This window comes from Aricia agestis, chromosome 11, assembly GCF_905147365.1.
Source record: "Aricia agestis chromosome 11, ilAriAges1.1, whole genome shotgun sequence".
Lineage (NCBI taxonomy): Eukaryota > Metazoa > Arthropoda > Insecta > Lepidoptera > Lycaenidae > Aricia > Aricia agestis.
The window spans coordinates 16,960,669-16,987,718 of record NC_056416.1 but is presented as its reverse complement, the minus strand read 5'-3'; the positions used below and the strand labels follow the sequence as shown (position 1 = coordinate 16,987,718).

Here is a 27,050-nt window from a genome sequence, read left to right as displayed (position 1 = left end):
TAAAAACTTTAGTATGTAATTTTATGTAAATTATTATTTTCAGGCGTGCCCAAAGGGTAAAAACGGACACGTTAATTTTTTGTGTTTTTGAGATGCAGTCTATCACTAGACTAAAATCTTCGATAGTCAGACAATTTTCATAAATTCACAAATACCTACATAAACACAAAACAAATTAATATCCCACAGAAGTTCACAAAGCAAATTATAATTAACGTAATGAAGAACAAGCATGATATTGTTGATCAATAAAGGGCAAGAAATTAGTACAAATTAAAAGTCTATTTGTAATGTTATGGGGAAAACTGGTTTGTTTGCTTGCATCTTATAGGATCTGAAACCTAACTACATATTTCTCATATATAATATCTAACTAGCTAAAAGCCGAGCTTTGTGAGGGCTCGCGTCGTCACACCTTGACTGACTGGTGAGAACATAATATATACATAAAAAAACCTTGACTGACTGAATATGATAACACATTTATTCTACATATAAATAAAAATTACCATGTTGAGGCACAAATCACTAGACATGATAGTTTTTCCGTAAACAAATGTTTACAAAATGTCAACATTGTGGGACATACTAGGGCTCGCTTCGCTCGCCCTGAAAATGTTTTCAGTCATTTCACTTGTTTTTTTTTCTAACTAAACTAAAAAGTATGAAGTGAAAGCTTATTAAAAGCGACATAAAAGTAATTGTTGCACAACAGCGCAACTTTTATATCACAGTCCACAGGAGTATACTCATGCTAGTTGTACAATTTCATTCACAATAATTTCACCTGTGTCATATTACTTTTACAACACAACAGTAATACGAACGCCACTTTGTCCGCAGTCAGCTCCATATTTATGGTTGTTCTTGTTATTTTCCTACCTTTACGACTTCCGTATATATTATAGTGGAATAATAAAGAGCTTCTGTGCCGTCTTCCGCTGAAGGGAGGGTAGTATTCGAACGTAATATTATGTATGTTTGTGAGATATATACGGGCACGGGCATAAGCTTTAATAAGGGGGCGGGGGGGTACCTAACGTAAAAAAGCGGCCAAGTGCGAGATGGAATCGCCCATGAAGCGTTCCGCAGCAGCAAATAGGCTACGTGTTTAGGAAATCAAAAATATTTTTTTATACATCTACCGAACTTGATCGGCGAGGTACATATATTTAATTGTCGAAATTGGACAAGTAAGATGGATAGGTCCGGACCCCAGGACACCCCCCCTATATACGCCCATGTATACGGGCATGTTGGAATTGGTCTCATTTAGCAGTAATAATAGTAAACATGACGTGGTTTTATTGCTCTATTGCATTGCGTCGTCGAAACGCTCTGTCAAACTGAGCAATGTGTGTCGTAGCAATGATCGTTGTGTTGCGTACGTCGTAACGTTGGCGTAGTATCTCGTAGACCTTCTACGAACTTCTAAGTTTTAAGCCTCACGTCGTGTCGCGTCACGTTGTTGCAATATAAATATGTGAATGATGCTTCTCGACACGGAGATGGATTTCTAAATTTTGTATGGATTTGACAGATTTTCAAGACGTCTTTTTTTTTTAATGAAATAAGGGGGCAAACGAGCAAACGGGTCACCTGATGGAAAGCAACTTCCGTCGCCCATGGACACTCGCAGCATCAGAAGAGCTGCAGGTGCGTTGCCGGCCTTTTAAGAGGGAATAGGGTAATAGGGGAGGGTAGGGAAGGAAAGGGAATAGGGGAGGGTAGGGAAGGGAATAGGGTAGGGGATTGGGCCTCCGCTAAACTCACTCACTCGGCGAAACACAGCGCTAGCGCTGTTTCACGCCGGTTTTCTGTAAGAACGTCGTATTTCTCCGGTCGAGCCGGTCCATTCGTGCCGAAGCATGGCTCTCCCACGTATAAGTATACTCCCGCGTCTCACGCAATTGAGATCAGTACAAATTTAGAAATGCATCTACGCGTTGCGTTGCGGTCTGAATTGACCCTTAATATAAGTTATCTATTGATACCAGGAGAGCATAACGCCCGAAGAGTATGTCAGGTTATAAAAGGCTAGTAAAGGCTAGTTCGTTGCCACGTTCTACAGACTCCGTCATAATGTAATTAGCTCAGAACACGCGATGGAGCGTGGCCGCCGCCCGCTGCCGCCCGCCGCCGCCGCTCAGTGCTCCGACAATCGGATTATTCGCGCGGATCTGAACAGGTGACCCCATTTTATTTATAGCTTTTACACGGAAGTAATGGCCGTCTTGGATATAAAAACTTTAGTCTCTGCTAAGTAATCTGGTCTGTACTTCAGCAGGACCGTGAAATGTAATTGACAACGAGCGCAATCAAACTGACTCAAGGAAAGTAGCTCTGTTAATACCAAGGGCATAAAGTTGAGCATATTTTCTGTTACTTTTATAATATATTGTTTACCGATTTCGTGACCTTCTCTTAACATTTATGGATAAGCAAACGAGGTGTAAAGAATGAGCTTAGTTTTCTTTAGCCGACACTGCCGAATACGCAACTTTCAGGGGAAAAAAAGATCGTAGAGATATGCCATGGCTAACCAGAAGAACTTTTAAACATTTATACGTTGTTATACGTGGGAGAGCCATGCTTCGGCACGAATGGGCTCGACCGGAGAAATACCACGTTGTCACAGAAAACCGGCGTGAACGTCGTGTTTGGCCGAGTGAGTGAGTTTACCGGAGGCCCAATCCCTTACCCTATTCCCTTCCTTACCCTCCCCTATTCCCTTCCCTTCCCTTCCCATCCCTACCCTCCCCTGTTACCCTATTCCCTCTTAAAAGGCCGGCAACGCACCTGCAGCTCTTCTGATGCTGCGAGTGTCCATGGGCGACGGAAGTTGCTTTCCATCAGGTGACCCGTTTGCTCGTTTGCCCCCCTATTTCATAAAAAAAAATTAGCTTATCTGAGCTAGCGAAGGATTCAAGTAGGTAATATTCATAATGTATGTTTTGTATTCGATGTAAAAGTTGCAGGCGGAGCATTAAGAGAAGAAAACTAGTTCAACGATCCTTTTATTCGTGTATCTATAAAACACGGTATTTTTTCTCCGGCATATCTCCTATACATACTAACTATAAAAATGCGAAAGTGTGTCTGTCTGTCTCTTATGTCTTCACGTCCAAACCGCTGAACCGATTGCTAAAATTTGGTATGCATAATGCATATACTTTGAGTCCAGGGAAAGTGGACTTTTGTCCTGGAAACAAATGTGCGGATGTCATCTTATTAAATTATACACCAACATAAGCTAATAAACTTTACCATAAAAGGTCTAACTAAAATACGTCATATGACGTCATAAAAATTCACTCCGCTTTTATAAGCCCGATCCTTTTAATGCCCCGGGTTCAGATCGAACTTTAAATACCGACCGCGGCGAAGATTATGTAAATTTGTTTGGAAATGGATGGGATTTGAGCTGCGAATTTTCTAGAATTTGCGGCATCGGTATCAATAGTTCAGTTTCAGGGAATTTTCGCTTCAAGTTGCAAAATTTAATTACTCCCGTAACGGAAGTTGGAATTCGGAATCGATGGAATTTACATATTAACTGAAAATGAAAAGGTGGTCAATTGCATTAATTTTAAATTCTTCAACGATCTTTAATAACCAAGTTGAAAGGCGTCTTAGAAACTGACCAATTAGATATGAAGCTATATACGAGAGAAGAAGTTGACTTGGACTGCAATTATTACTACGGATAAAGTATTTCTGAGAGATAATTCTATGTACAAATATGAATCAATTTTCAGCCCTAGTAGACAAGTGGCAACTGGCAAGCGATTATCGTAAACGCTAACAAAATGTATGCGATTTGACATAAGTCATCGCTTCTCTAGCGAATACTAATGTCAAATTCCATACATTTTGTGGCGTTGACGTTTACGATGATCGCTTGCCGCTTGTCTAGGCCCTCAGGTAGCGTTCAAGTTAGCATCGACTTATTAGAAAGAAATCGTGAGATTGCTCACTTGTATAGATTGTGGTGGATTCGATTAGAATATTCAATTATGTACTAACGATTTAACCCCTACAGCATAATAAACGTTAGAAACACTTTTTTCGGCCTAACTGGCCACAAATACAGCCTCGTACATTCCCCCTTTCTCCCCGAGACCCTATTCAAAAACTGCGAGGGATATACGGTTGATACATCAACGATATAAAATATACGCAACTTTATTGAAAAACCCCTTTTAAGCCCCCATATTATGAGGCTTAAAAAGGATTTTGAGGGTTTAACCAAAATCTAAATTAAAAAGGCTGTTTAAATGTATCGGGTGGTTCAACGAAATATATTAAACGCAAAATAAATTATGCAGATATTATAATGGATTTTTCCTTATTTTCTGATTTTCGTTTTAATACTTAATGAAAATCAGATGAGATTGAATTTAACTTTGTGTTAGTAAATTAAGACGTAACAAGTGATTTATAAAATTAACCCTTACGGCCGTTCCCAATATTCAATCTATCTCTGGTTTGACATACAAGCGATCGCAGTTAACATTAAATTGACATAAAATATATGCCTCTAATGTCTAATGTGAGCTATTCCTATCTCTAGTAGGGCAAAACCAGAGATAGATCAAATATTGGGAACGGCCGTTAGAAAACTGTAATTTTTGATGTATTGTGAACTTTCGTAATAAGTACTTACCTTTAGTGTTAAGGTTATAATAGTGTTTCTCATGTTAGTGACATAAATTGTCTTATTGAGAATAATAAAGACCTTTAAACCGAACCCTTTATATACAGAAATTTTAGTCAATAAAGCATTTACCAAAAAAAAAAAAACTTTCTAAAGTATTACCCTCCTGGTACAGTCGGGCTAACGGGATATTGTATACAGGGTGTAACTAAACAAAGTGATAATACTATAGGGTGTGTATATGTCCCTAATATAGTGTTTACTGTAAAAGTAGCATCATTGAAGGAGCAAATTTTTGTGATTTGTATCGGCAAGCGCTCGAACTTCGTGAATTTTTCCAGAGTAAAAAAAAGCTACTCTTTCAGCGATGCTACTTCCACATTAAACTGTATATACCAATGGCGCATTTTCACTGGTCAATAGGGCCCGCATGCGGGGTGCGGGAGATTTCTGAAAGGCATGCCACGACCAATGAAAATGCGCCATTCGTTGTTATAGACTATGCTGTCTACCGTACGAGTTAACGACTAATGAAAACGGGCCCTCAAATCTAAAGTATTATCACTTAGTTTTGTTACACCCTATATAAGTAAAATCTGTACAGTAAAGTAGGAGGCGGGCGGGTGTCGCGGGCGGGCGGGCGTCGCGGGCGAGGGGTCGTATTTCACTCGCAGGTTTACTACATGTCGTAACTGTATATAGTTTTTGTACTAAATTACATTTCCTATTACACCTTAAAGCTAATATAAAAGTGTAGTATTCATGCAACGGATTTACGTTTATTAAGGCAGACGTCTAAGATGATTACTGTACAAATTGATTGGTTTCAATATTTTATTTTTTTTGTGTACAAGGCTATGTCTGTGTTGTTTTCTTAACCTATTTACAATTGGCTGATTTCATATTTATTACAGTAACTAATAGAGTTAATTTAGCTCTAAAAAAATTTAACTAAAGCGAAATTTTGCCAATATATGAAGGAATATTTTTAAAAAATTATTCAAATATTTGAAGACACATCATGCGTTAAAACGCGAAATTAATAAAAATGCGCACGTACCTTAACGCAACGCACGCACGCACCCATCACGCTCGAGTAAATATTTCAGTACAAGTATACTCCCATAAGTACTAAAAATATATCAAAACCTCCTCGAGTATTCAGTTTATCAACAGTTCGGTTTCACCTGAGCATTACATAAGTATTCCACACGCGCGCCGCCGCCCGCCGCCCGCCGCCCGCCGCAGCGCTGCGGTCTGCACGCTTATATCCATCACTTACAAAATAACCACAATTCTAGATATTCCTGCTATATTTCTGGATAAGAATATAATATAGTTTAGAAGATTATTTATTTAGTACCTACTCTATCCTATATTATCTTATATCTTTAAACGAGCAATTCTTGTATACGAGAGGCGACTGAAACGTTTTGAGTCTGAGTACCTTAAAGTATAACTAATTACTGGCGCACAACACCACTAATTGCGGGTATCATTAGAAACATAAATGTCAAATTTCATGTCAATATATATATATATATATATATATATATATATATATATATATATATATATATATATGAAATAATATTTAGTTAATCACTTAAGCTTCTAAAGATTTTCTCGTAAAATAGCAGACGTTTCAAAAGAAAAGTGTCGTCTCGAATTCGAAATAGGTTAAAAAACTGTTACATCAGAAACAATCTTGGCAGTTTTTAGGTCGACTCTTTGAATTAAATCCGCGATGAAAAGTATTAAGAATCCTTCTCACTGGCAATCTGCCCGCTGCAGACGATTATGTCCGACTTATGTAGCGGCAATTTAACATTTTATTAAACTGTTGGCTTTAATTGTTTACGTTGCTGCTGTGTGCCAGTGCTCTTGAGTCTTGAGAACTTTAATGAAATGAATCAATTTTACAGACATTTGACTCTCCAAGATCAACTCCAGCTTTTATTGCGGTTTTTGTAGTTTATTAAAATAGTTTTTATCAATCAACAGATATAATATTATTGTGTTAATATTTTGTGCAGGTATGTTTATATCAAATAATAGCCTCTATCCACATACGTGGTTTGTCTATATCTGTGTCTGAAAATTCGATCTAATATATTTTGTATGTGGTTACCTCGATGCAAAAAAGCAAACAGCTCCCTCTTCTTTACAAGACAAAATTAAAAAATATTGATTTTTAAGTATCTCCGACTTCTAGACGTAGTTCTAAATCTATGTAAGTATTACTTTGCAAAGATTAGTCTTGAAGCCCTTTCTATAAATATATTATACATATTATATATAAATATATACATGTATATGCGTGTCTCCCTGCTAACGCTCATGTAAAAAGCTTTTCTATGCCTAATTTCCCACCGGGATAGAGGAAAAGGAGAGTGTGCCTTCTTTTGAACGACGCGGGCTCTTGAGTACTATAAACTTGCGTTGCGCTCGCTACTGAAAATGTTACGAAATCGTGCAAAAGTGAAATTGATACCGAAATATAAAAAGATTATGTGGATGAAAACTGATTGTAACATACGCAATCGATAAATAAAACACAGCCTTTATAAATAAAATGTTATGAATAATATTACATTTTAAATTAAATTTCCAGTGTAACACTTTTACAATAACATATTTTAATACTGCACTTGCGAGGTGTTATTCGCCGATAATTGGAGTAAGAGGTATATTTTTGGAAGTAAGGTTAAAAGTGTCTTTTATTAAAATAACTCAAAAAAGTTACTACGAAAGGGGACGAGAAGCAACCTAGTAGTAGCACTGCTACGGCGTAGCTTCGCTTACCGTAGCAACATTGTAGCACTGCTACGGCGTAGCTTCGCTTACCGTAGCAACATTGTAGCACTGCTACGGCGTAGCTTCGCTTACCGTAGCAACATTGTAGCACTGCTACGGCGTAGCTTCGCTTACCGTAGCAACATTGTAGCACTGCTACAGCGTAGCTTTGCTTACCGTAGCAACATTGTAGCACTGCTACGGCGTAGCTTCGCTTACCGTAGCAACATTGTAGCACTGCTACGGCGTAGCTTCGCTTACCGTAGCAACATTGTAGCGCCCCAACGATAAAGATACGATGTTAGTTACGTAAGTAACTTTGGTTATTTAATCTAAGATATGCGATACGATTTATACGTGGGAGAGCCATGCTTCAGCACGAATGGGCCGGCTCGACCGGAGAAATACCACGTTCTCTCAGAAAACCGGCGTGAAACAGCGCTTGCGCTGTGTTTCGCCGAGTGAGTGAGTTTACCGGAGGCCCAATCCCCTACCCTATTCCCTTCCCTACCCTCCCCTATTCCCTTCCCTTCCCATCCCTACCCTCCCCTGTTACCCTATTCCCTCTTAAAAGGCCGGCAACGCACCTGCAGCTTTTCTGATGCTGCGAGTGTCCATGGGCGACGGAAGTTGCTTTCCATCAGGTGACCCGTTTGCTCGTTTGCCCCCTTATTTCATAAAAAAAAAACGAATCTTTGCTTAATTCAATACAATAGGTAGCTAAAATTACTATGAGTTTCATAAAATGATAATATTTGTCTGTAGTTCCAGCATTTAAAAAAAACCCGAAGGAAGTTTAGAAACCCCTGGCAGTAATATAATTTAGTGATATAACTAGAAATAAGTTTAAAATCGAACTTGTAGCATGCAGTTGTAATTTAATTGGGGCGTGAAGTGTCCCCCCCCCTGCGGTCGGGGAAGCCCCGCCGAAGTTTTAACACGCGCCGCGCCGCCTACTTGGTGCACTCACAATCTAATCACGGCTAACATCGTCTTGTGGAATTGAACTCTAGTTTCGAGTAATTGTGTTGTTAATACAACTTCTACAAAGTTTATAGAAGTTAAAAGTGTATTTATTATTTCTTGTTTTATTTAGTCTATTTTCAGTTTTAAATTAATTAATTGAGGCGAACACGGTATTTCAGTTTCAGGCAATTTCAATATTCGTAGTCATTAATTAATTCGCATTTCTCTTAACTTACTTGATGACTGGGTCATTTCTAACTTCATGTAAAAATACATTACTCCTGTCACACCTGTGACTTATCATAGTTAAATAGATATATAATATGTGCAAACTATGTGTGTTTATATGTACAAGTGTTTATATGTAAAGTGTACCAAAAAGTGCAGGGCCGTCGTGCCACGCAAATCGCAATGTTCAGTTAATATACCTAGCGGAATAGAGAAACAAAGGCCTGAGCAAAAGAGACGTCACTATAGCTATGCACTGTGCACTTTCATCTTCAATTTTCGTCATCAGCTTTCTTATTGGCGCATTCAATAATTGAATGCGTCAAGGCATGCAACGCCAATATTGTAAAGTTTTGGATACGGTCAGAGGGCATGCGTCGCGGGCATGCCTCACGTTCGCTGTTGACAGCGCTATAACGCATGCCTTTGACGAACAGAAAAAGGCACAGTGTGGACAAAGCTATTCAGTAACACTGCGTGGTAAAAAGAGACGTGTGATACATGACAGCAGCACTCTTTTTTTGACGTCCAGTCGGCACGTGCCGCACGTTGACAATTTAATATCATAGAATTCATGTTCAATCATGCTTGTGTAAGTGTATACGTACACATATTTTTACACAGAGATGATTTCGGTTTCGTTTGACAGCTCGAGATTGTTGCTCTATTCCGCTAGGTATAATATTAACTTTATGGTTATAACACACAATAATGACAATGATACGAGTATATTATGTACCTATGACTAAAAACTGGAACATTTTTTTTGCAATAATAGAATAACTGAATATCTAACTCGGTTACAAATTGAAAAAACATCCAAAGCGCATACCGCCTTTGTCCAGCTGTCACTGGCTGTTCTTGTTTCATATTTCAGTGGGCAACAGCGTCAGAGAGATGTAGTCAATTGTGCTGTAATCAATCAAGGGAATTAATCTGTATGGATACAGCGACTAGTGTTCAGAATTGTTACAGCTCTTACTACTTTAACTCCTCATCAACTCTTGTCAATTTGAATTACAGTTTCATCTGTTTTTTTGTGAAATAAAAACAATATCGATTAACTTTTATTTATTACTGTTTCCTACAATGGGATCATTTTTGGGATATAGATATAGAGAAGCCTATGACATTATCCAGAAACTAAGTTTTTTTTTTAATGAAATAAGGGGGCAAACGAGCAAATGAGTCACCTGATGGAAAGCAACTTCCGTCGCCCATGGACACTCGCAGCATCAGAAGAGCTGCAGGTGCGTTGCCGGCCTTTTAAGAGGGAATAGGGTAAAAGGAGAGGGAAGCTGCTACTAGCCAAATCTAAATCCGTGAATATTTTTAGCGAGAAGCGGAAACTACAATTTGTATTACTTACAAACTTTCGTCTGCATAATATAAGAGTAATGTCATGAATTAAGTATGCATGTCTCGCTAGAACAATACAGTTCAACTCTAAATTAGGACATAAGGGTATTTAGTTGATAGTCGTAAGTGTGCAAGTTACGTCGCTCCGTAATCCTTTCCCCTGTGAATCTGGGTTAAAAGTTAATAAGCGCAGTGGCGGTCGCAAGCGACACTTACGTAAACGGATCATTTTTGTCACATAAACCGATATTTTATAAACCCATTACGCTTAGCTGGGAAATGAGCTTGTCACTTTGAACATTTTCTTATCATTTTTAAACGCTTAGAATTCTTGCTCCTTTTTAGGGCTCCCGTGTTTTAATAAAAAACTAAAAGTTCCACGAAAAAGGATGTCATATTTATATGCTCACAAAATGTATCTTTCTTGTAGTCTAACCACAACTCGATGACCAAACACCTCCATTTCCACATTTTTAAACGCTTTACACAAGTGATCGAAGCACAATAGCGATGTTTTTTTAACAATATATTTTTGTTTAGTTCAAAATCTATCGAGCGGACTATAGATACGGTGGAAGCACGCGCTGCACTGTAAACAAACCGAAGTCGATAGCAAACACTGTCGACCACGCGATCTCGCGTGAAGTGCGGGCCGTGTGCATGTTGACATTTAGACAAACGAACATCGATATTGTGTTGTGAGGCGTCAGCTTTTGCAGAAAAAATAAAAATGTATTTCTTTTTCACAAAAGCAAGCGAAAAATAAAAACATTTCCTTTTACAAAAAATATTTTTTCAAATTTTAACTCGCATGGATGATGAACTTTTTCGTGTACTACAAGTCATGTTGTGACTAAAATAAGTAGGAGTATCAATACCTTGAAACAATACAAGATTATTTTCAATTGAACATTTAAAACCATTTACACATTGCCTTTAACCGTGGCCTTAATTACTGTAAAATCTAAAAGCCAATACATAAGTAAAGAGACTCCTCCCTCAAACTTGCACTAAACATTTATGCGAACTATTAGAGCTTAATGCTAGTTTTGGCGGAATAGCCTCGTGCTGCTATTATCTTCGTTACCGAAAGCACATATTGGTGTAGGGTGAGCATATTGGTACACTTACCCCGGCTATTTTGAGCAAAATATTGGAAATAGCTTTTAAACGAAACATGCGAGCCGGATTTTAGGATGCAAACTAAATTTGATGTAATATTTGAGGAGCTTCCAATTTTGTAGCTGCTGGTATTGTGCATTTTATTTAAAAAGTTAGCATGTTTCATATAATTCTTGCGGTAAAATTTTAGCTTTATTCGCGAATATTCTGCATTTAAATATATTTTAGTGAAAATGTTGAATATGCTACCCTACTAAGCATAATATGTATTTCTTGGAGATACAGCACTCGACACATAGCTAATTATGGGTTAGTTCACCTTGCAACGTGGCGAAGCGATATTATGCAATTTTAAAAGAATTTTGAATTAATGTCAGATTTATCACCATCGTTCGGCTGCGTATGTTTCGAATGGCTCATTGCAACGCTTCACGTTACAATGTAAACTCATCCATAGGGCACTGCTGTTCACAATGTGTGAACATTGAAGGCATAAAATATGTACCACAAGTGAATAGCAGTGTCCTGTGAAACGTGCGGAGTGGTCACCGTGGTTCGCTCAATATGCGCCCCGCGAGCAATATCTGATTTGATTATCATGCAGACGAGTGTTAACTGATCGAACCCCCACATTAACCCTTTGCTGCTCGTTTCCTGTTTGTTTTAATCAGCAGCCCTCATATCCGTAGGTATTTAGCCAATAAAATAAATAGGGCCTTTCACACTGGTTTCTGTGAAGATGGTTCCATTAAAACCAGGTCTGAAGACGCATGGATTATTTCTGTGTTCAGAGAATCATATGACCAGCCTATGCAATGAAATATCAGCTGACTTACGAAGGTGTTAACGTACCAATAGCTACAAAGCTAGAATCTGTGATAAGAACTTCAATATATCATGATGAAAACTAATTTGAGTTCGACTTAATATTAAGATAACAGTTCAGTCAATATTTAGAAGCAATCTTGAGCTAATAGCAATCTATCAAACACCCCTCACTACCCCCCAGTAAGCACAATATTAATCATTGGAGCTCAAATATTTGCCATTCTGATCCCAGCTTACTCACAGCTTACTTATTCAAATGTGTATAGCTTATTTATGTATCTATACTAATATTATAAACAGTTGGTTTGTTTGTTAATATCGAATAAGCTCCAAATATACTGTAATAATTTTATATAATAATTAATAACAAATGAAAATTGAAATCTGGCACAGATACAACACGCGGACATAGCTATAGTATTATAATATATTTTAATATATTAAGCCAGGTTAAGTAAGAAAATAATTTAAGCAGTTTATTTGAAACAACAATAACCTTAGAAAACAACGTTTAACTTAAGTTTAAATTATTTTTAGTATTCAAAAATCAACATAATAAGAAATAATATGTATAAATTTACTCCCTAATTTTTTCTGAAAACACTAGTTTTTCAAAAGCGTTAAATTATTCTATAAACTAAACTGTTTCGGATTCGTTCTAAATTCGAATTAACTTAACCCGTAAAATGTCGAAGTTGATAGTTTAATTAAAGCTATTTGTTTAATAGAGATAGCGTTGATGGGGGCCCCGGGGCCATTATATGTCGGGGCCCGGGGGCCTATTGTGGCCGACGTCATTAAAACTTAATAATGGAGGATTTAAGCCCCCTCAGGCTGCACCGTTGTAATTCAGGTGGGGAAAAGTAAGGGAAAATTACAGAAAAATATAAATCCAACTTCATTTTCAAGGTTTTTATTACTTGCTCGGGGCGCGTATCCTTTATCACTCGTAAAGGCAGTTATAAAAACTGCATTAAGAAATATAAAGGTCATTCGTTCCTTTTCTCTAAATCTGCAAAAAAAAAATACATAGATACTTTTATAAAACATATTTTCATAGTTCTTAAATAGCTTATATAAGTATCTTCATCAGAATATAGCTTTCATAATAAAGTGAAGCGACGGCAGTCAAATTACGACGAGGTTAATAGTGCTCTCTCAAAAATAGTACATTGGTTTAATGTTAATAACTTACTTTTAAACTCTAAGAAAACCAAATATTTAAAATTTACTTTGCCCAATGTTAGGCAAGTTCAAACCAATTTACTATTAAATGATGAGAAAATGAATTTGGTGGACTCCACTGTACTCTTAGGCATTACATTAGATAGTAAATTACAGTGGGGTCCTCATATTGATAATCTTGCAGGTATGCTCAGTTCTGCAGCATATGCAGTCAGAAAAATTAGGGAAATTTCTGATGAAGACACGGCAAGACTAGTTTATTTTAGTTATTTTCACAGTAGAATGTCTTATGGTATCCTTTTATGGGGAAACGCTGCCGACATCAATACAATTTTTGTGCTGCAGAAGCGAGCTATACGCTCAATTTATAAAATGTCAGCTTTTGAATCTCTGAGAGAAAAGTTTAAAGAAATTGGTATTCTAACTGTTGCTTCTCAATACATTTTGGATAATGTATTGTATGTTAGAAAGAATTTAACTAAATTTAAAACTAAAAGTGATAGTCACGGTAGAAACACTAGAAATAGGCACAAGCTGGAAATACCAGTGATCAGACTTAGCAAAATAATTAAATCTTTTAAAGGTCAATGTATACGCCTATACAATAAAATCCCGGAAAACGTTCAAAATCTATCAATTAATAAATTTAAAAAAGTAATTAAAGAACGTTTGTGTGCCAAAGCCTACTATACGGTCAAAGATTTCCTAAACGATAGCACATCTTGGGAGTAGGATGGCTGCTTGCAAGGCTGCTTCTACATTTATTATATGTGACTTACAATTGTGTATTCATATTGTATAGATTAAGTTATTTACATTGTAAATTTTATTTTTTTAAAAGACAAATTTTCCACTTTTTTACTAAAAAGTGGCCCCGTGCGAGTTTCTTACGGCCGGTTCTTCTCGCCGGGTTAGTTCCCGAACCGGGTTAGTTCCCAATTTTTATTTATTTATTTTTATTTTATTTTCGAATCACATTAAAATATTGAACAATATACCAAAATGAATGATTACAATGATTGCGAATATGATCGCAGTTACAGGTTCTGGCAGCTTTATACTGGCTTACCCGTGTTTCAATCTGTAATAAATACCAATCAAAGTTAATTGTTTAACTTCCACAGCGAACCGACATTTCCTAACTTGTTAACTTTCGTTTGAAATTAATTTACGGATCCCGAAAATTGCAAAGTGCTGGAAGTTTTTTATCTCATTGTCTTTTATCGAAAAGTTGGTTTAAAATGTCGTCCTTATAAGGACTCATGACTCTAGAACCAGGCATATTGCCTAGGAATTTTGAAATAACAAACATTTAAACATTATGAAATGTATCTTTATACTCATTCTGAATATTTTTCTTTTGTCGATCGCCTGTTTGGAAAGCAAGCGAACCTCGGAAATTGAGATACCGGATAAAATTCTCATAATGTGAGCTTACAGCAGATTTATAATAACCGTTAAACGTAGAATGAAGTTATTATTTAAAAAAAGAAGAGGATTATTTTTCAATTAAGGATTTATGCAATAAGTTTGCTTTTCGAATAGCTATGAGAAGTAACTAAAATACATCCACGCAGTTTATATTATGTTACTAGCTGTTACCCGCGACTTCGTCCGCGTCAACATCCCACTAACAGCGAAGTTATCCACTAACAAATATAAAAAGTAAAATTTATCCTCCTCTTTTTTTGAAGTCGGTTAAAAAAGTAGCCTAAGTTACTCCTTACTACATAAGCTATCCGCCAAAAAAAAGTCCCGTCAAAATCGCTCCAGCTATTTCAGAGTTTAGTCGGAACAAACAGACAGACATACAGACAGACAATTAAAAAAAAAAGTTGTTTTAGTGTATGTACCCTATGTGGATTTATATGCATGTTGTAAAAAATGGTTCTTTTAATGTTACAAACGGTCACTCCAATTTTATTTAGATGTATAGATCATGACAACTCCTTTTAATAAACTTCGATAGCGCGATGCAGGATTTTATGACGTTCTTTCCGTTATGTAAAATAAAATCATAATATATTATGTTCACCAGACCTACCTGATAAGCACACACAATTTCAACAAAATCGGTCCAGTCATTTCGAAGGAATTTAGCAACTAATATACTAGTAATATTTAAGAGAATTTAGTAGACCAGAAGACGCCCACAACTCCATAGCGTCAAAATTCATTTATGGCGCTGAAACCGTACATATTTCCGGGACAAAAAGTATCTTATATCCTTTCCCAGGACTCAAAGTATATCCATACCAAATTTTAGTGAAATCGGCTCAACGGTTTGGGCGTGAAGAGGTGATAGACAGATACACTTTCGCATATATAATATTAGATGGATAAGGAATAAGTATACATAGATTAAAATAAAATTTCAGGTCTATCTATAGCCTTTTATATCTGTTCTGGAGGTATTAGCACGTGATCTTATTAGCTCGTTCACTCCAGTCTTCAGGGCGCGGCATTGTGCTCCATCTTCAAATTTAATTATGTTGCAAAAATTCCACCTAAGTGAGTTTTAAGGTGAACCGCACTTAGAAAAAATCCCGAATACAGGGAAAAAAATTTACGCGTTTTCTGCACAATTTAAAAAATAAATAGTAAAGTAAAACATATCTACGGTATGATGTTTTGTTTCAAATTTTTATTACTTGGTATAATATAATATTATGTGTTTATTTATACTCGTAATGTCACGTCTTTGATAATTATTGTTTTTTAAATTAAATTATGTCAAATCGAAGTACCTATTGTAAAATATTATTCATTTTACACGATTCTCTACATACATACTAATTATATATTTTCATCTATTACATAATTAGTACTTTCCTATTATAAATGATCATTTTCCAAAAGTCCCTAGAAAATTATTAACTACGTAACTAAAACATACTCGTTATGGTTCATTTCAAAGTTGTATGTGGAAGTTGGTTCGTATGCCTCGGTGGAAATATGTAGTTCGTACAACCTGAGTTTGGGTCGCGAACGCAGATAATTCCGTTGTAATTGCCGCCAGCAATATTGCTCACTACAGATATTGCCTATATTGCGCTACTAATATTACCCGCACTGTGATTATCATGTCAGTAATCCATACTGATAATATTATAAGTGCGAAAGTGTGTCTGTCTGTCTGTTTGTTACCTTTTCACGTTAAAACCGCTGAACCTATATTGCTGAGGTATGGAGATACTTTGAGTTCCGGGAAAGGACATAGAACACATCCTTTTGACGTGGGAGGGCCATGCTTCGGCACGAATGGGCCGGCTCGACCGGAGAAATACCACGGGCTCACAGAAAACCGGCGTGAACAAACTTGCGCTCTGTTTCGCCGAGTGAGTGAGTTTACCGGAGGCCCATGAATCCCCTACCCTTTTCCCTTCCCTACCCCCCTCTATTACCCTATTCCCTCTTAAAAGGCCGGCAACGCACCTGCAGCTCTTCTGATACTGCGAGTGTCCATGTGCGACGGAAGATTCTTTCCATCAGGTGACTCGTTTGCTCGTTTGCCCCCTTATTTCATAAAAAAAAAATACTAAAAAATGTACAGTTCTTGCACGATAAACGAATTTTGGCTCAACGGAGTTGAGCCAAAATTCGTTTAAATCTAGTAGTATAATATTTTACGTAGTCGGGTTATCGCTTAAAAAGCTATTACCCGACTGCTTAAAATACAAAATGTTGAAGAAAATAAAGACTTTGTCATCCCCGGCATCATTACTAATCTATTGTCACCTCGTTTGTTAAATGGGACCGGTGCTTTAGCCGCTATATGAGGGCACATACGGAGCTTATGTATTCAAGAGTGTTGCTGATTGGTTAATGTGTTGACTAGAGGTGTAATTAACTATTGTGTTAGTATATTATAATAAAACAAAAATGTATAATTAGTCTTAAGTTTTAAATGTTGTCACAATAATATGTTGTTGGTGTATCTTTTAAATCAAAATAGAGCTACCATAAGCGCTAATCGGTAGGTGAACTGGCAGAAAACCTCAGGAATTCGTAATAAGACAAAAAGTTAGGCCTCTAAACTCTACATACTTATTTAAAAACTCGTAACAAAACCGAATACAATATTAAATCTTACATAATATAAAATATCTACAAAATGTAAAAGTAAAATGGAAATGTAAAACCCTGAGATTTGTAACGGAACCCCGAGTATAGATGAGAGATTGTTGTGAAAGCCAAAAGGGTTGAGGAGTGTAAGCGTGACCCTAATCGAATGTTTCAGAACCCGGCGTCTTAACCCACATACACAATGACACTAACCCCGTTATACTCTTGATTAGAAAATACTTTATTGCTATAGGGTTGCTGGAGCGAAACGTCGGAGCGGATGAAAATACGAAACGAGAAAACGGTAATTTAAAATAACTAGAGATCGCCCAATGGTCGAAATTCGACCTGAAATAAAAAAAAAAACAAATTTACTCTTACCATCCATACTTCTATACTAATATTATAAATGCGAAAGTGTGTCTGTCTGTCTGTTACCTCTTCACGCCCAAACCGCTGAACTGATTTTGCTGTAGCATGGAGATACTTTGAGTCCCGGGAAAGGACATAGGATACTTTGGATTGTTCCAAAAAATGTACGGTCCGCGCGCTATATACGAGTTTTGGCGCAACGGAGTTTCGGTCATCATCTAGAAAATTATAATAAGTTTCAAAGGACTATGAGAAGAAACGTCCCCACCAACCAACAGAGCAGAAACAGGTGTCATTCGAAAGATCTACTAGAATAGAGAATTTTTTACTATGGCGATATCTGTCAAATACGTGGGGTTACAGTGCAATTCCAACTTGGCGCGGCGTCGTCATCGTGCCATGACACGACGCCGTCACCCTGACATGGTGCGACGCCACACAGTGTCCCGGTTACGCGAACGGTGCACCGCGCGCCCCTATTCAGGGTGAAACTTCCGAAAAATGGCGTTCCAAACTTAAACGAGGCATGTGAAATACCTATCAAACAAAGTCGCGTAATGGAAATATTGTCAGATTTAATTCAAACTAAATGGGCCACGGGGCGGCGCACTGTTCGTGGCACCGGAAGTCGGAACACGCGTCCCGTGTCACAGTGGCGGCGTCGTATCGTGGCACGGTGACGATGCCGCGCCGTGTCTGATGGTGACGCGGCCTTATGTTTTATAATAATATTATATTGTTTTTATTTTATTTTTCTCTTTTACATACGCATTTCCTTAATGTGCCAATAAATAGTGTTAAAATATGGAGATCATATAAATATTATTATCTTCAATTAAATCTTCATTTGTTTGTAGGTACATGAAATTAAAAACCAGCACAGTGCGTATCGGGTCACGCGCAATATAGGCCTCTGTAGTACCGCTAGTTTTTAATAATTTTTGTATCGTCATTCGTCAATGAATGTACAATTGTAACGTGTTTTCCACTACCAACAATACCATCTCAGTTACGTTCAAAGGAATTTGAACGAAAAGTTTCTTTATACTTCTTCGAATACTACTCAGTTTTTAGTTGATCGAATATTACTCAGTTACTTATTGATGAAGTTTTCTTATATCTTTCTTATATAATATCTCCTACTCTCGCGAATTTTCCACATTTCCAGAATCAACCTGAGCTAAACAGCTAAACCTGAGCTAAAACAATTTGAGCTAGTGGAAGGGGGGGGACACTGGACTCTAACGATTTTTTTCACTTTAAAACTTCATATTTCACAAGTGGATCCCTAAATCGGAATGATCTTTGAATACTCTGAATAATATTTTTTAAAAACGTACCCAACGACACCCCACACGATAGGATGGACGCGGAAAAAAATCACCCCCGCTTGATGTGTATGGGGAGGTACCATAAAGAAAAAAATATTTTATATATAACATTTTGTCGCCATCATTAAGATAATATGCCATACATGCCGAATTACAGCTTTGTAGGCCCTATAGTCTCTGAGAAAAACCGCGGACAAACAGACAGACACACAGACGGAAGGACAGACCGAAACTATAAGGGTTCCTTGTTGACTACGGAACCCTGATATGCTTTTTGTTTGCAGAAAAAAGTATTTTTTGTTCAAAAATAAACACCTTTTTTTGGAGAAAAGTTTATTTTTGTTTAGTTAAAAGTTTAGTTTATGTTTATTTTTTTTAATAAACCCCATTGATTTTGAAACTAACACTGGTACTTAAGACTTTTCTGGGTCCCAGTGAACAAATCGAGATGCATCCCATGACTGTTGAAGGGTCGGGGTCCATACAAAATCCCCCATAGGCCCTAAGCATAGGCCTTTCAACGCTTTTCTATTGATATTCTATTGTCAAAATATTGACTTTATTATTTTTTAGACACATTAATTCCTGCGACAGTCTCAGATTAATAAAGTCAAATGATGACAGACTGGTCGTCTAATAATGGTCTAACAGTATATTTTAAGATTCAATAAAAAAAAAATCAATTTGACAACAGACATCCTACTTATTAGTAGGATCTCTGTTGTCTTAATATAAGGGTTGTCTACTGTAATTGATGAAATAATTTGTATACTCAGCTATATAGCCGAGTACACAAATTTTTTCATCAATTTAAAAGTTCTTTAATCCTTCAAAGGTTTTCATTGAAAGAATACGACTCGAGCAAGGAATCTGATTATATAACCGACTCTCGAATTACGATTGACGAACCAAATGTAATTTAGACGATCGAGAGCAGATCCTCGTCAGCACAGTTAATGCAACATGACGCCCGCAACTCCGTTGCATCAAAATTCGATTATCACGCGGGAGCCGTACATTTTCAAGAATAAAAGTATCTTTACCTAACTCAAAGTATCTCTATACATCTGTACCAGGGGTCGGCAAGTAATTTTTTGTGGGGTCCGCATACTGTGGGAAATTTTTTACGAGGTCCAGAAAAAACACACTTGTCCTTGTAGCTTAAAAATATTATTTTAATGAATACAAGTATAAGTATAATATTAATTGATACTTGGTATAAAATACAATACAATATTTCGCCGTCCGAGATTCGACCTTTCGCGGTCCGCATACGGACCGCTGTCCGCCTGTTGCCTACCGCTGATCTATACTAATATTACTAGTATTATAAATGCCAAAGTGTGTCTGTCTGTTACCTCTTCATGCCTAAACCGTTGAACCGAATTTGCTGAAAGGTATGGAAATACTTTAAGTCCCGGGAAAGGACATAGGATACTTTTTATCCCGGTAAAATGTACGGTTCCGGCGCGATAAACAAGTTTTGGCGCAACGGAGTTACGGGCGTCATAGACTAGTACTATATAAGTTTAGGTGTGAAGAGGTAACAGACTGACCAACAGACAGACATTAATACTTTCTCATTTATAATATTAGTATGGATAATGGATATAGCTTCGCTGAGGTTACAGATAGGTACATAAGCCTGCAATATTAAGTACTCGTTGAATGATCAGTATCCTCTAGTCCATAATAGAGCTTTTGTGGATGTCGTAATCCATATTGACGTGGGAGAGCCATGCTTCGGCACGAATGGGCCGGCTCGACCGGAGAGATACCACACCCTCACAGAAGACCGGCGTGAAACAGCGCTTCCGCTGTGTTTCGCCGAGTAAGTGAGTTTACCGGAGGCCCAATCCCCTACCCTTTTCCTTTCCCTACCCTCCCGTATTTACTTCGTACCCTCCCCTATTCCCTTCCCTACCCTCCCCTATTACCCCTTAGAAGACCGGCAACGCACCTGCAGCTCTTCTGATGCTGCGAGTGTCCATGGGCGACGGAAGTTGCTTTCCATCAGGTGACCCGTTTGCTCGTTTGCCCCCTTATTTAATTAAAAAAAATATATATTGTAAAAAATCATAACACTTTAATCGTGAATAGTTCAAGGCCAAAATGAACTAAATCGGTTCCGCTATTCTCGAGTTTTGGTAAGACACATAACATGATTTTTTTATCTATATTCAAACGTGGAAGAGTCATGCTTCGGCACGAATGGGCCGGCTCGACCGGAGAAATACCACGTTCTCACGGAAAACCGGCGTGAAACAGCGCTTGCGCTGTGTTTCGCCAAGTGAGTGAGTTTACCAGAGGCCCAATCCCCTACCCTATTCCCTTCCCTATTCCCTTCCCATCCCTACCCTGCCCTATTACCCTATTCCCTCTTAAAAGGCCGGCAACGTACCTGCAGCTCTCCTGATGCTGCGACTGTCCATGGGCGACGGGAGTTGCTTTCCATCAGGTGACCCGTTTGCTCGTTTGCCCCCTTATTTCATCATAAAAAAAATCTATATAAAATTGGCTAGCTATATATTTTAGCCTTGAAATATTCGTGGAAGTCCAAGAAAAGTTCATATTTGAAGGGAATCAAAAAAGAAGAGAAAAGAAAGTCATCTAGAATTACATAAATAGGCTATAATGGTCACAATCATTCTATTGTTTTGCGATAAATCTTCTCAGAAACGTAACTTCAATTCCAGGTAATGTAACAATCCATTTGAAAAGGTCAAGCCATATAATACACGGAAACCAGTGATTGTTTTCTCCCAGCTACCGGCGAGCTCAGCGCTCTGAGCCACGTCCTGTAGCGGTAGCACGGCGACCAGCGGAAATGCGAAAGTATGGACAAACTGTGGAAATAAACCTAAGGTGCCGTTCCGATCTTTTTTCGTTCCGAAAAATTCAATTAAAATGCCACTTTATGACACACTATAGTATATGTCATAATGTAGGATATTATTTGAATTTTTAGAACTATAGTGTGTCATAAAGTGGCTTTTTAATTGAATTATTCGGAACTAAAAAAGATCGGAACGGCACCTTAGGTTTATTTCCACAGTTTGTCCATACTTTCGCATTTCCGCTGGTCGCCGTGCTAGCACTACTGCAAATGGACGGCGCGATTGAATTGGGAGTCCGCGCCGTTCGTGCCACTCGTGCCGTGCCATTGCATTCCAGAACTCGATTACACCGCTACGGGGATGTTAGAAAATGTTATTAAAGTAAATATTCGCTCGAATTCCAATTACCCGTTGAAATGTTTGTCTGGAAAAACTTTAATTCCAACCGTAATGGAACTGAATTTCAAAGAATCCACTCACATACTCTGAATTTAATATGAGTTGTGAATATGAAAAACACATTGAAATATTTTTAATAAAAATATTTTCTCGATACGATCGATTTATCGTTTTGTATATGCCGATAAATATTTTAGGGCTTGTTTCTATCAAAAGTCTAAATATTTTTTACCACTTCAACATTAATACCCAATGTGTACCAAGGGCAGGGTGCTCTAGTAATAAAACATAAATATACTTTGCCCTTTTATGTATGCAACAATAATTGACGCATTTGCGAATTAAATTGGACCGCAGCGTTTATTCAATTGAGCGCGCTGTGCAATTTGCATGGACCTAGATTTTAGAGTATCCACAACCTGTGCGCAAGGCTGCAAATTCAACATACTAAAATACTACAAACTGTTATCCATACTAAAATTATAAATGCAAAAGTATGTTTGTCTGTCTGTTACCTTACGCCGAAACTGCTGAACCGATTTTGCTGAAATGGAGATACTTTGAGTCCCGGAAAAGGACATAGCAAATTTTTGGTCTCAAAAAAATGTACGGTTCCCACGAGATAAACGAATATTGGCACAACATGACAAATATTTTTTGTTCGTCTTCTATTCCTTATTGTGATAATGTCAGATTTCTATTACTTTATATTACGATATGATTTGATTTACGTACAACAGTTATATTTACTTATTCACGTTAATAAAACGTAAGAAATAATATTATATTAACAGTCTAGATTTCCCAAGAAAATGAATTCCGAACATATTTCCTAAGAAGACTGAAGAGAATAAATATTTTATTATTATGAATCCAAAATCACACGTAAACATTCCTTTGAATAACGTTAAAACATCACAATGAAACATATTTACGTGTAACAGACGTTTGAAGTTGAATGACGTAACAAAAGAATTACAAGAATAAAAACCTCACAATAATAGCAGTAGTGACCCCGTAAGTGATGTTTTCTTAAAAAAATATCTGAATACAAGGTTTAGTTTGCGATTAAATGTGTTCAGCAGGCATAATAGAATTAGAGAAAGACGGGAAAACTTTAGGATGAAGACCTTTGCAGATGGTACAGGTCAAGCCATTAGCAAAATAGCTTAGATCTTTAAAATAACTTATAGGTCGTCTTTCATGATGGTTAATCGAAGTAAAAAAAGTTGCAAACTCAGATAATATGAATCAAATTGATTATTCTTCAAATGACCATTGGAATATCGCCTAATAGAAGTTTTCGATCGAGATGAAAATATTATTGTACTTTCTATATTAAATTGGATACATTTATTTTGTTAATATTTTATGGGAGACGTTTGTTAATTACTGAAAGGCCAGCGGAAAAGGCAACGAAACCCTTTTACAGTACCCAGCAAGTCATAACATTTAATGGAAACGTGCCCTTTGCTAGTCAGAAAACAGTAAATACAAGATTTATGACGCCATAACTCAAGCTTCACTCAACTCTGTGAAATAAATCAATGATGTATAGTTCGGTCACAGAAAACGTAGAACTTCGGACATTGACTTATCGCTTCTTGTCTCTTTAATTCACATTCGAATAATAACTAATGCGCTTTTCGTTTGGTATACCCGTAGAATCATGTCATATAATTTGTGCATGTAAAATAAGTAAAGTTCTATTATCACTTCGAATGTTCAAAGTTTCTCTCAAGATATTGAAGCAAAATTGTTCATTTCATTTTTTGGTCATACACATTTCTATTTTCATAATGTTCATACAGCAAGTTAGATATAAGCTGACTAAGTTGCGGAGGCAGCCAACCGCGAAGGCAGCGGAATAAAATCCACACGGACCATGTCTCGCCAGCTGTTACAGCATAATAGCTAGAATTTTAAACGTTAAATTTCGCTTAGCGTACTGTATGAGGTATTCACTAAATCGAGCCCAGTGGAAGTAAATGTGTAGATTTCTATACTGTATTGTATATTTATATTTGACGCCTCCGTGGTCAAGTGGTAAAGAGCGTGGCTCTTGACTCGGAGGTCGTGGGTTCGATTCCCGCGTTGGAAACATCTTATTTCCAAGTTTGGTTAGGACAATGCAGGCTGCTCACCTGATTGTCTGACAAGTAAGATGATCTATGCATCGGATGGGCATGTAAAAAGTCGGTCCTGCGCCTGATCTCTCGCCAGTCGTGTCGGTCTTCCGTCCCACTGGGTTATGAGAGTAAAAGGAATAGAGAGTGCTATTGTGTACTGCGCACACACTTGGGCACTATAAATTAATTACTCTTGCGTAACTGGTCTGGCTTCAATGAAACCGGCCACCGTCACCGAAACCGGTGTAGGGAGTATTATTATAATTATTAGTTAACAAATATACATGTTCTACATATTTAAATATTAATCTAATTGTCTTGCGTTTTGTATGAAAATTCGATTATTCGGTATCGACAAAAGACCACGTCAAAGGGTTCTTAAATTATCTTTTTTAAACCCTTAAAATTTCGCTTTGTTACATGTAAGCCCGTCCGTCCCACTACATGAGTTTTACCTTAATAATACTGATTCACGTCTTGTTTAGTTTTTAGCAAGACCAGCACACTATCAATCCGGACCAGCACATTACCAACAGAAATTACCAACAAGGTCTCAAAATTGAGTTCTACAATCTTTTCCTCACATTGAGATATTCAGAGTACTCATTGAGCGTCGTATGAAAGCGCTTAAAGTTTAATTTGAGGTAAGCAGTTACGTAAGTTGCAGTTGCATCATTTGCCTCGATGAAGCATTGTTTCATTTCACGTTTCAGCGCGCGCCGTATCTAGGACGAATATCCTTCTACTGTATAGTCCATTCCGGAATAAATAATATACTGATTATATTATGCAGAAACCGTTTTATACAATTGCATTTGTTGTACAGTATCTTCCTTGTAAATCGGGATCGCTTAAGGTTTCTTATGATAAGGCCTTATCAGAATGGTGGTGGAATCTCTATCGGAGGCGTTAAAATAAGTAACCTGAGATATGCGGACGACACAACTCTCTTTGCGTCAACAGAAGCGGAACTTGCTGAACTCTTCAGAAGAGTAGACTAGTTGGACTTACCATCAACCAAAACAAAACCAAGGTAATGCTCATTGACAGAACTGGTCAATACTCTAAAATCGGAGAACTTGCAGGCTGAGAGTTTGTTAATGTGTTTATTTACCTAGGATCAATGCTCTCGAGCCACGGCGGTAGCGATGGAGAAATCAAAAGAAGGACACAAATGGCCAAATCAGCTATGAGCCGACTAGCACGTACCTATGAGTAAGGCAAAACCGTAAAATATTAAATAAAACGAAGAAAAGACTCGTCCAAACGCTGGTTTTCTCTTTATTTCTCTACACTTCTGAGTCATGGACCATCCGGGCAGCAGACCGCAAAAAGATGGACTGAAATGTGGTGCTTCGCATACTGTGGACAGCCAAAAGGACTCAAATTTATTCTCGACCAGCTCAGCGTTAAAGTCAGTCTATCAACAACATGTTACAGAAGAATTTTATCCTATTTGGGTCACATCGCTCGCCGGCAACCAGAGAACTTTGAAAAGCTAATAGTCACGGGTAAAATTGAAGGCAAGCGACCCAGGGATCGATCACCTACCCGATAGTATGACCAAATAACGACACTCACTGGACTGAAAATAACAGCCGCCCTTAGAGAAGCAGAAGATCGAACAAAATGGAAGAGCTTAACAACCAAAGTAGCGGAGAACTTTCCCAGGCGCTACCTTCAGTAATGAAGAAAACGACAAAGAAGGAGGTTTCTAGGCAAGTTTGGCTGCAGTTTTTTGAAGGTTTCAGAAAATCAACTCATGCTTAGTTAGCCTGGTTTCAATGATATTAGCTCCCGTCACCGAAACTGGCGTGAGAGGCATTATAGTTAATAAGTAAATAATACGAAATTAAACAACAAAATCAGAAACACGAAATGATCAATGTTTTAAAATAAACACTCGCGTTAATAAAACAACAAATTTTCCGCCACTTACATCAAAATGATCGACTGATCTGTTGTGTGCAACGCGATATATTATTATCAGGGGAGATTTTATTGGAAATTGTTTTTGGGTCACTGTGTCGCGACAGTAAAATACAAATTGTTGTTTCATTTCAAATGATCAAAACTTTGGGATAGTACAAAAAATTGACATTTTCATTCATAAAAACTTGGACACGGTTTTTGGTTATTTGGATTGTATTAATTGACTGAGTTGCTACGTGATAGTTAAATATCTATTACAATATATTAAAAATCAAAAGCTTTTGGTTCATAAGTATACAGTGAACTACTGGATTGCTGAATTATTTAGGAGTATGTGTGGCTTTTTTCATGAGATATTTTGGATTACGGATAACAATTATAGGTATAAAACCTGTGTCAAAATAACAATATATAAGAGTCACCTACATTTCAGGGGGTTTATGTGATATGTCCACTGTGATCCACCCCCGCACATGATAACTAAACAGTAAACTACAATACTCACGTGTACAATGTCGCGGCTCGTCGGACGCGTCGCCGCAGTCGTTGCTGCCGTCGCAGAACCTGTTGATTGGCACGCACTTCCTGTTGGTGCACTGGTACTCCGATATCCGACATCTCGTGTCGTTCCCGTGCAGCACCGGCAGCGGCTCCGGTGCGGGCATGTCGTACGCGCGCGGCCCCTCGGTGACCACGTCGCACCCCGTGAGCTGCAGCGCCGCGATCACGACCACGATGATTTTCATGATCGCGAATTCTGAAACAAGGATTCGAAATTCAATTTACCTAGTTTTTTGGTTTGTAGAAGTTTAAATAAGTATTGAAATTGTCGAATAATTTTGAC

At 37.6% G+C, this 27,050-nt stretch overlaps 1 protein-coding gene across 1 annotated transcript in view; it reads right to left on the bottom strand.

The window, feature by feature from the left end:
- Positions 1-27,050, bottom strand: part of LOC121732087 — a 103,772-nt gene that overhangs the window by 57,045 nt on the left and 19,677 nt on the right. Inside the window, exon 2 of the mRNA XM_042121877.1 lies at positions 26,712-26,963. Coding sequence (XP_041977811.1) covers positions 26,712-26,963 — 252 coding nt within the window. The remainder of the gene's footprint in view (positions 1-26,711; positions 26,964-27,050) is intronic.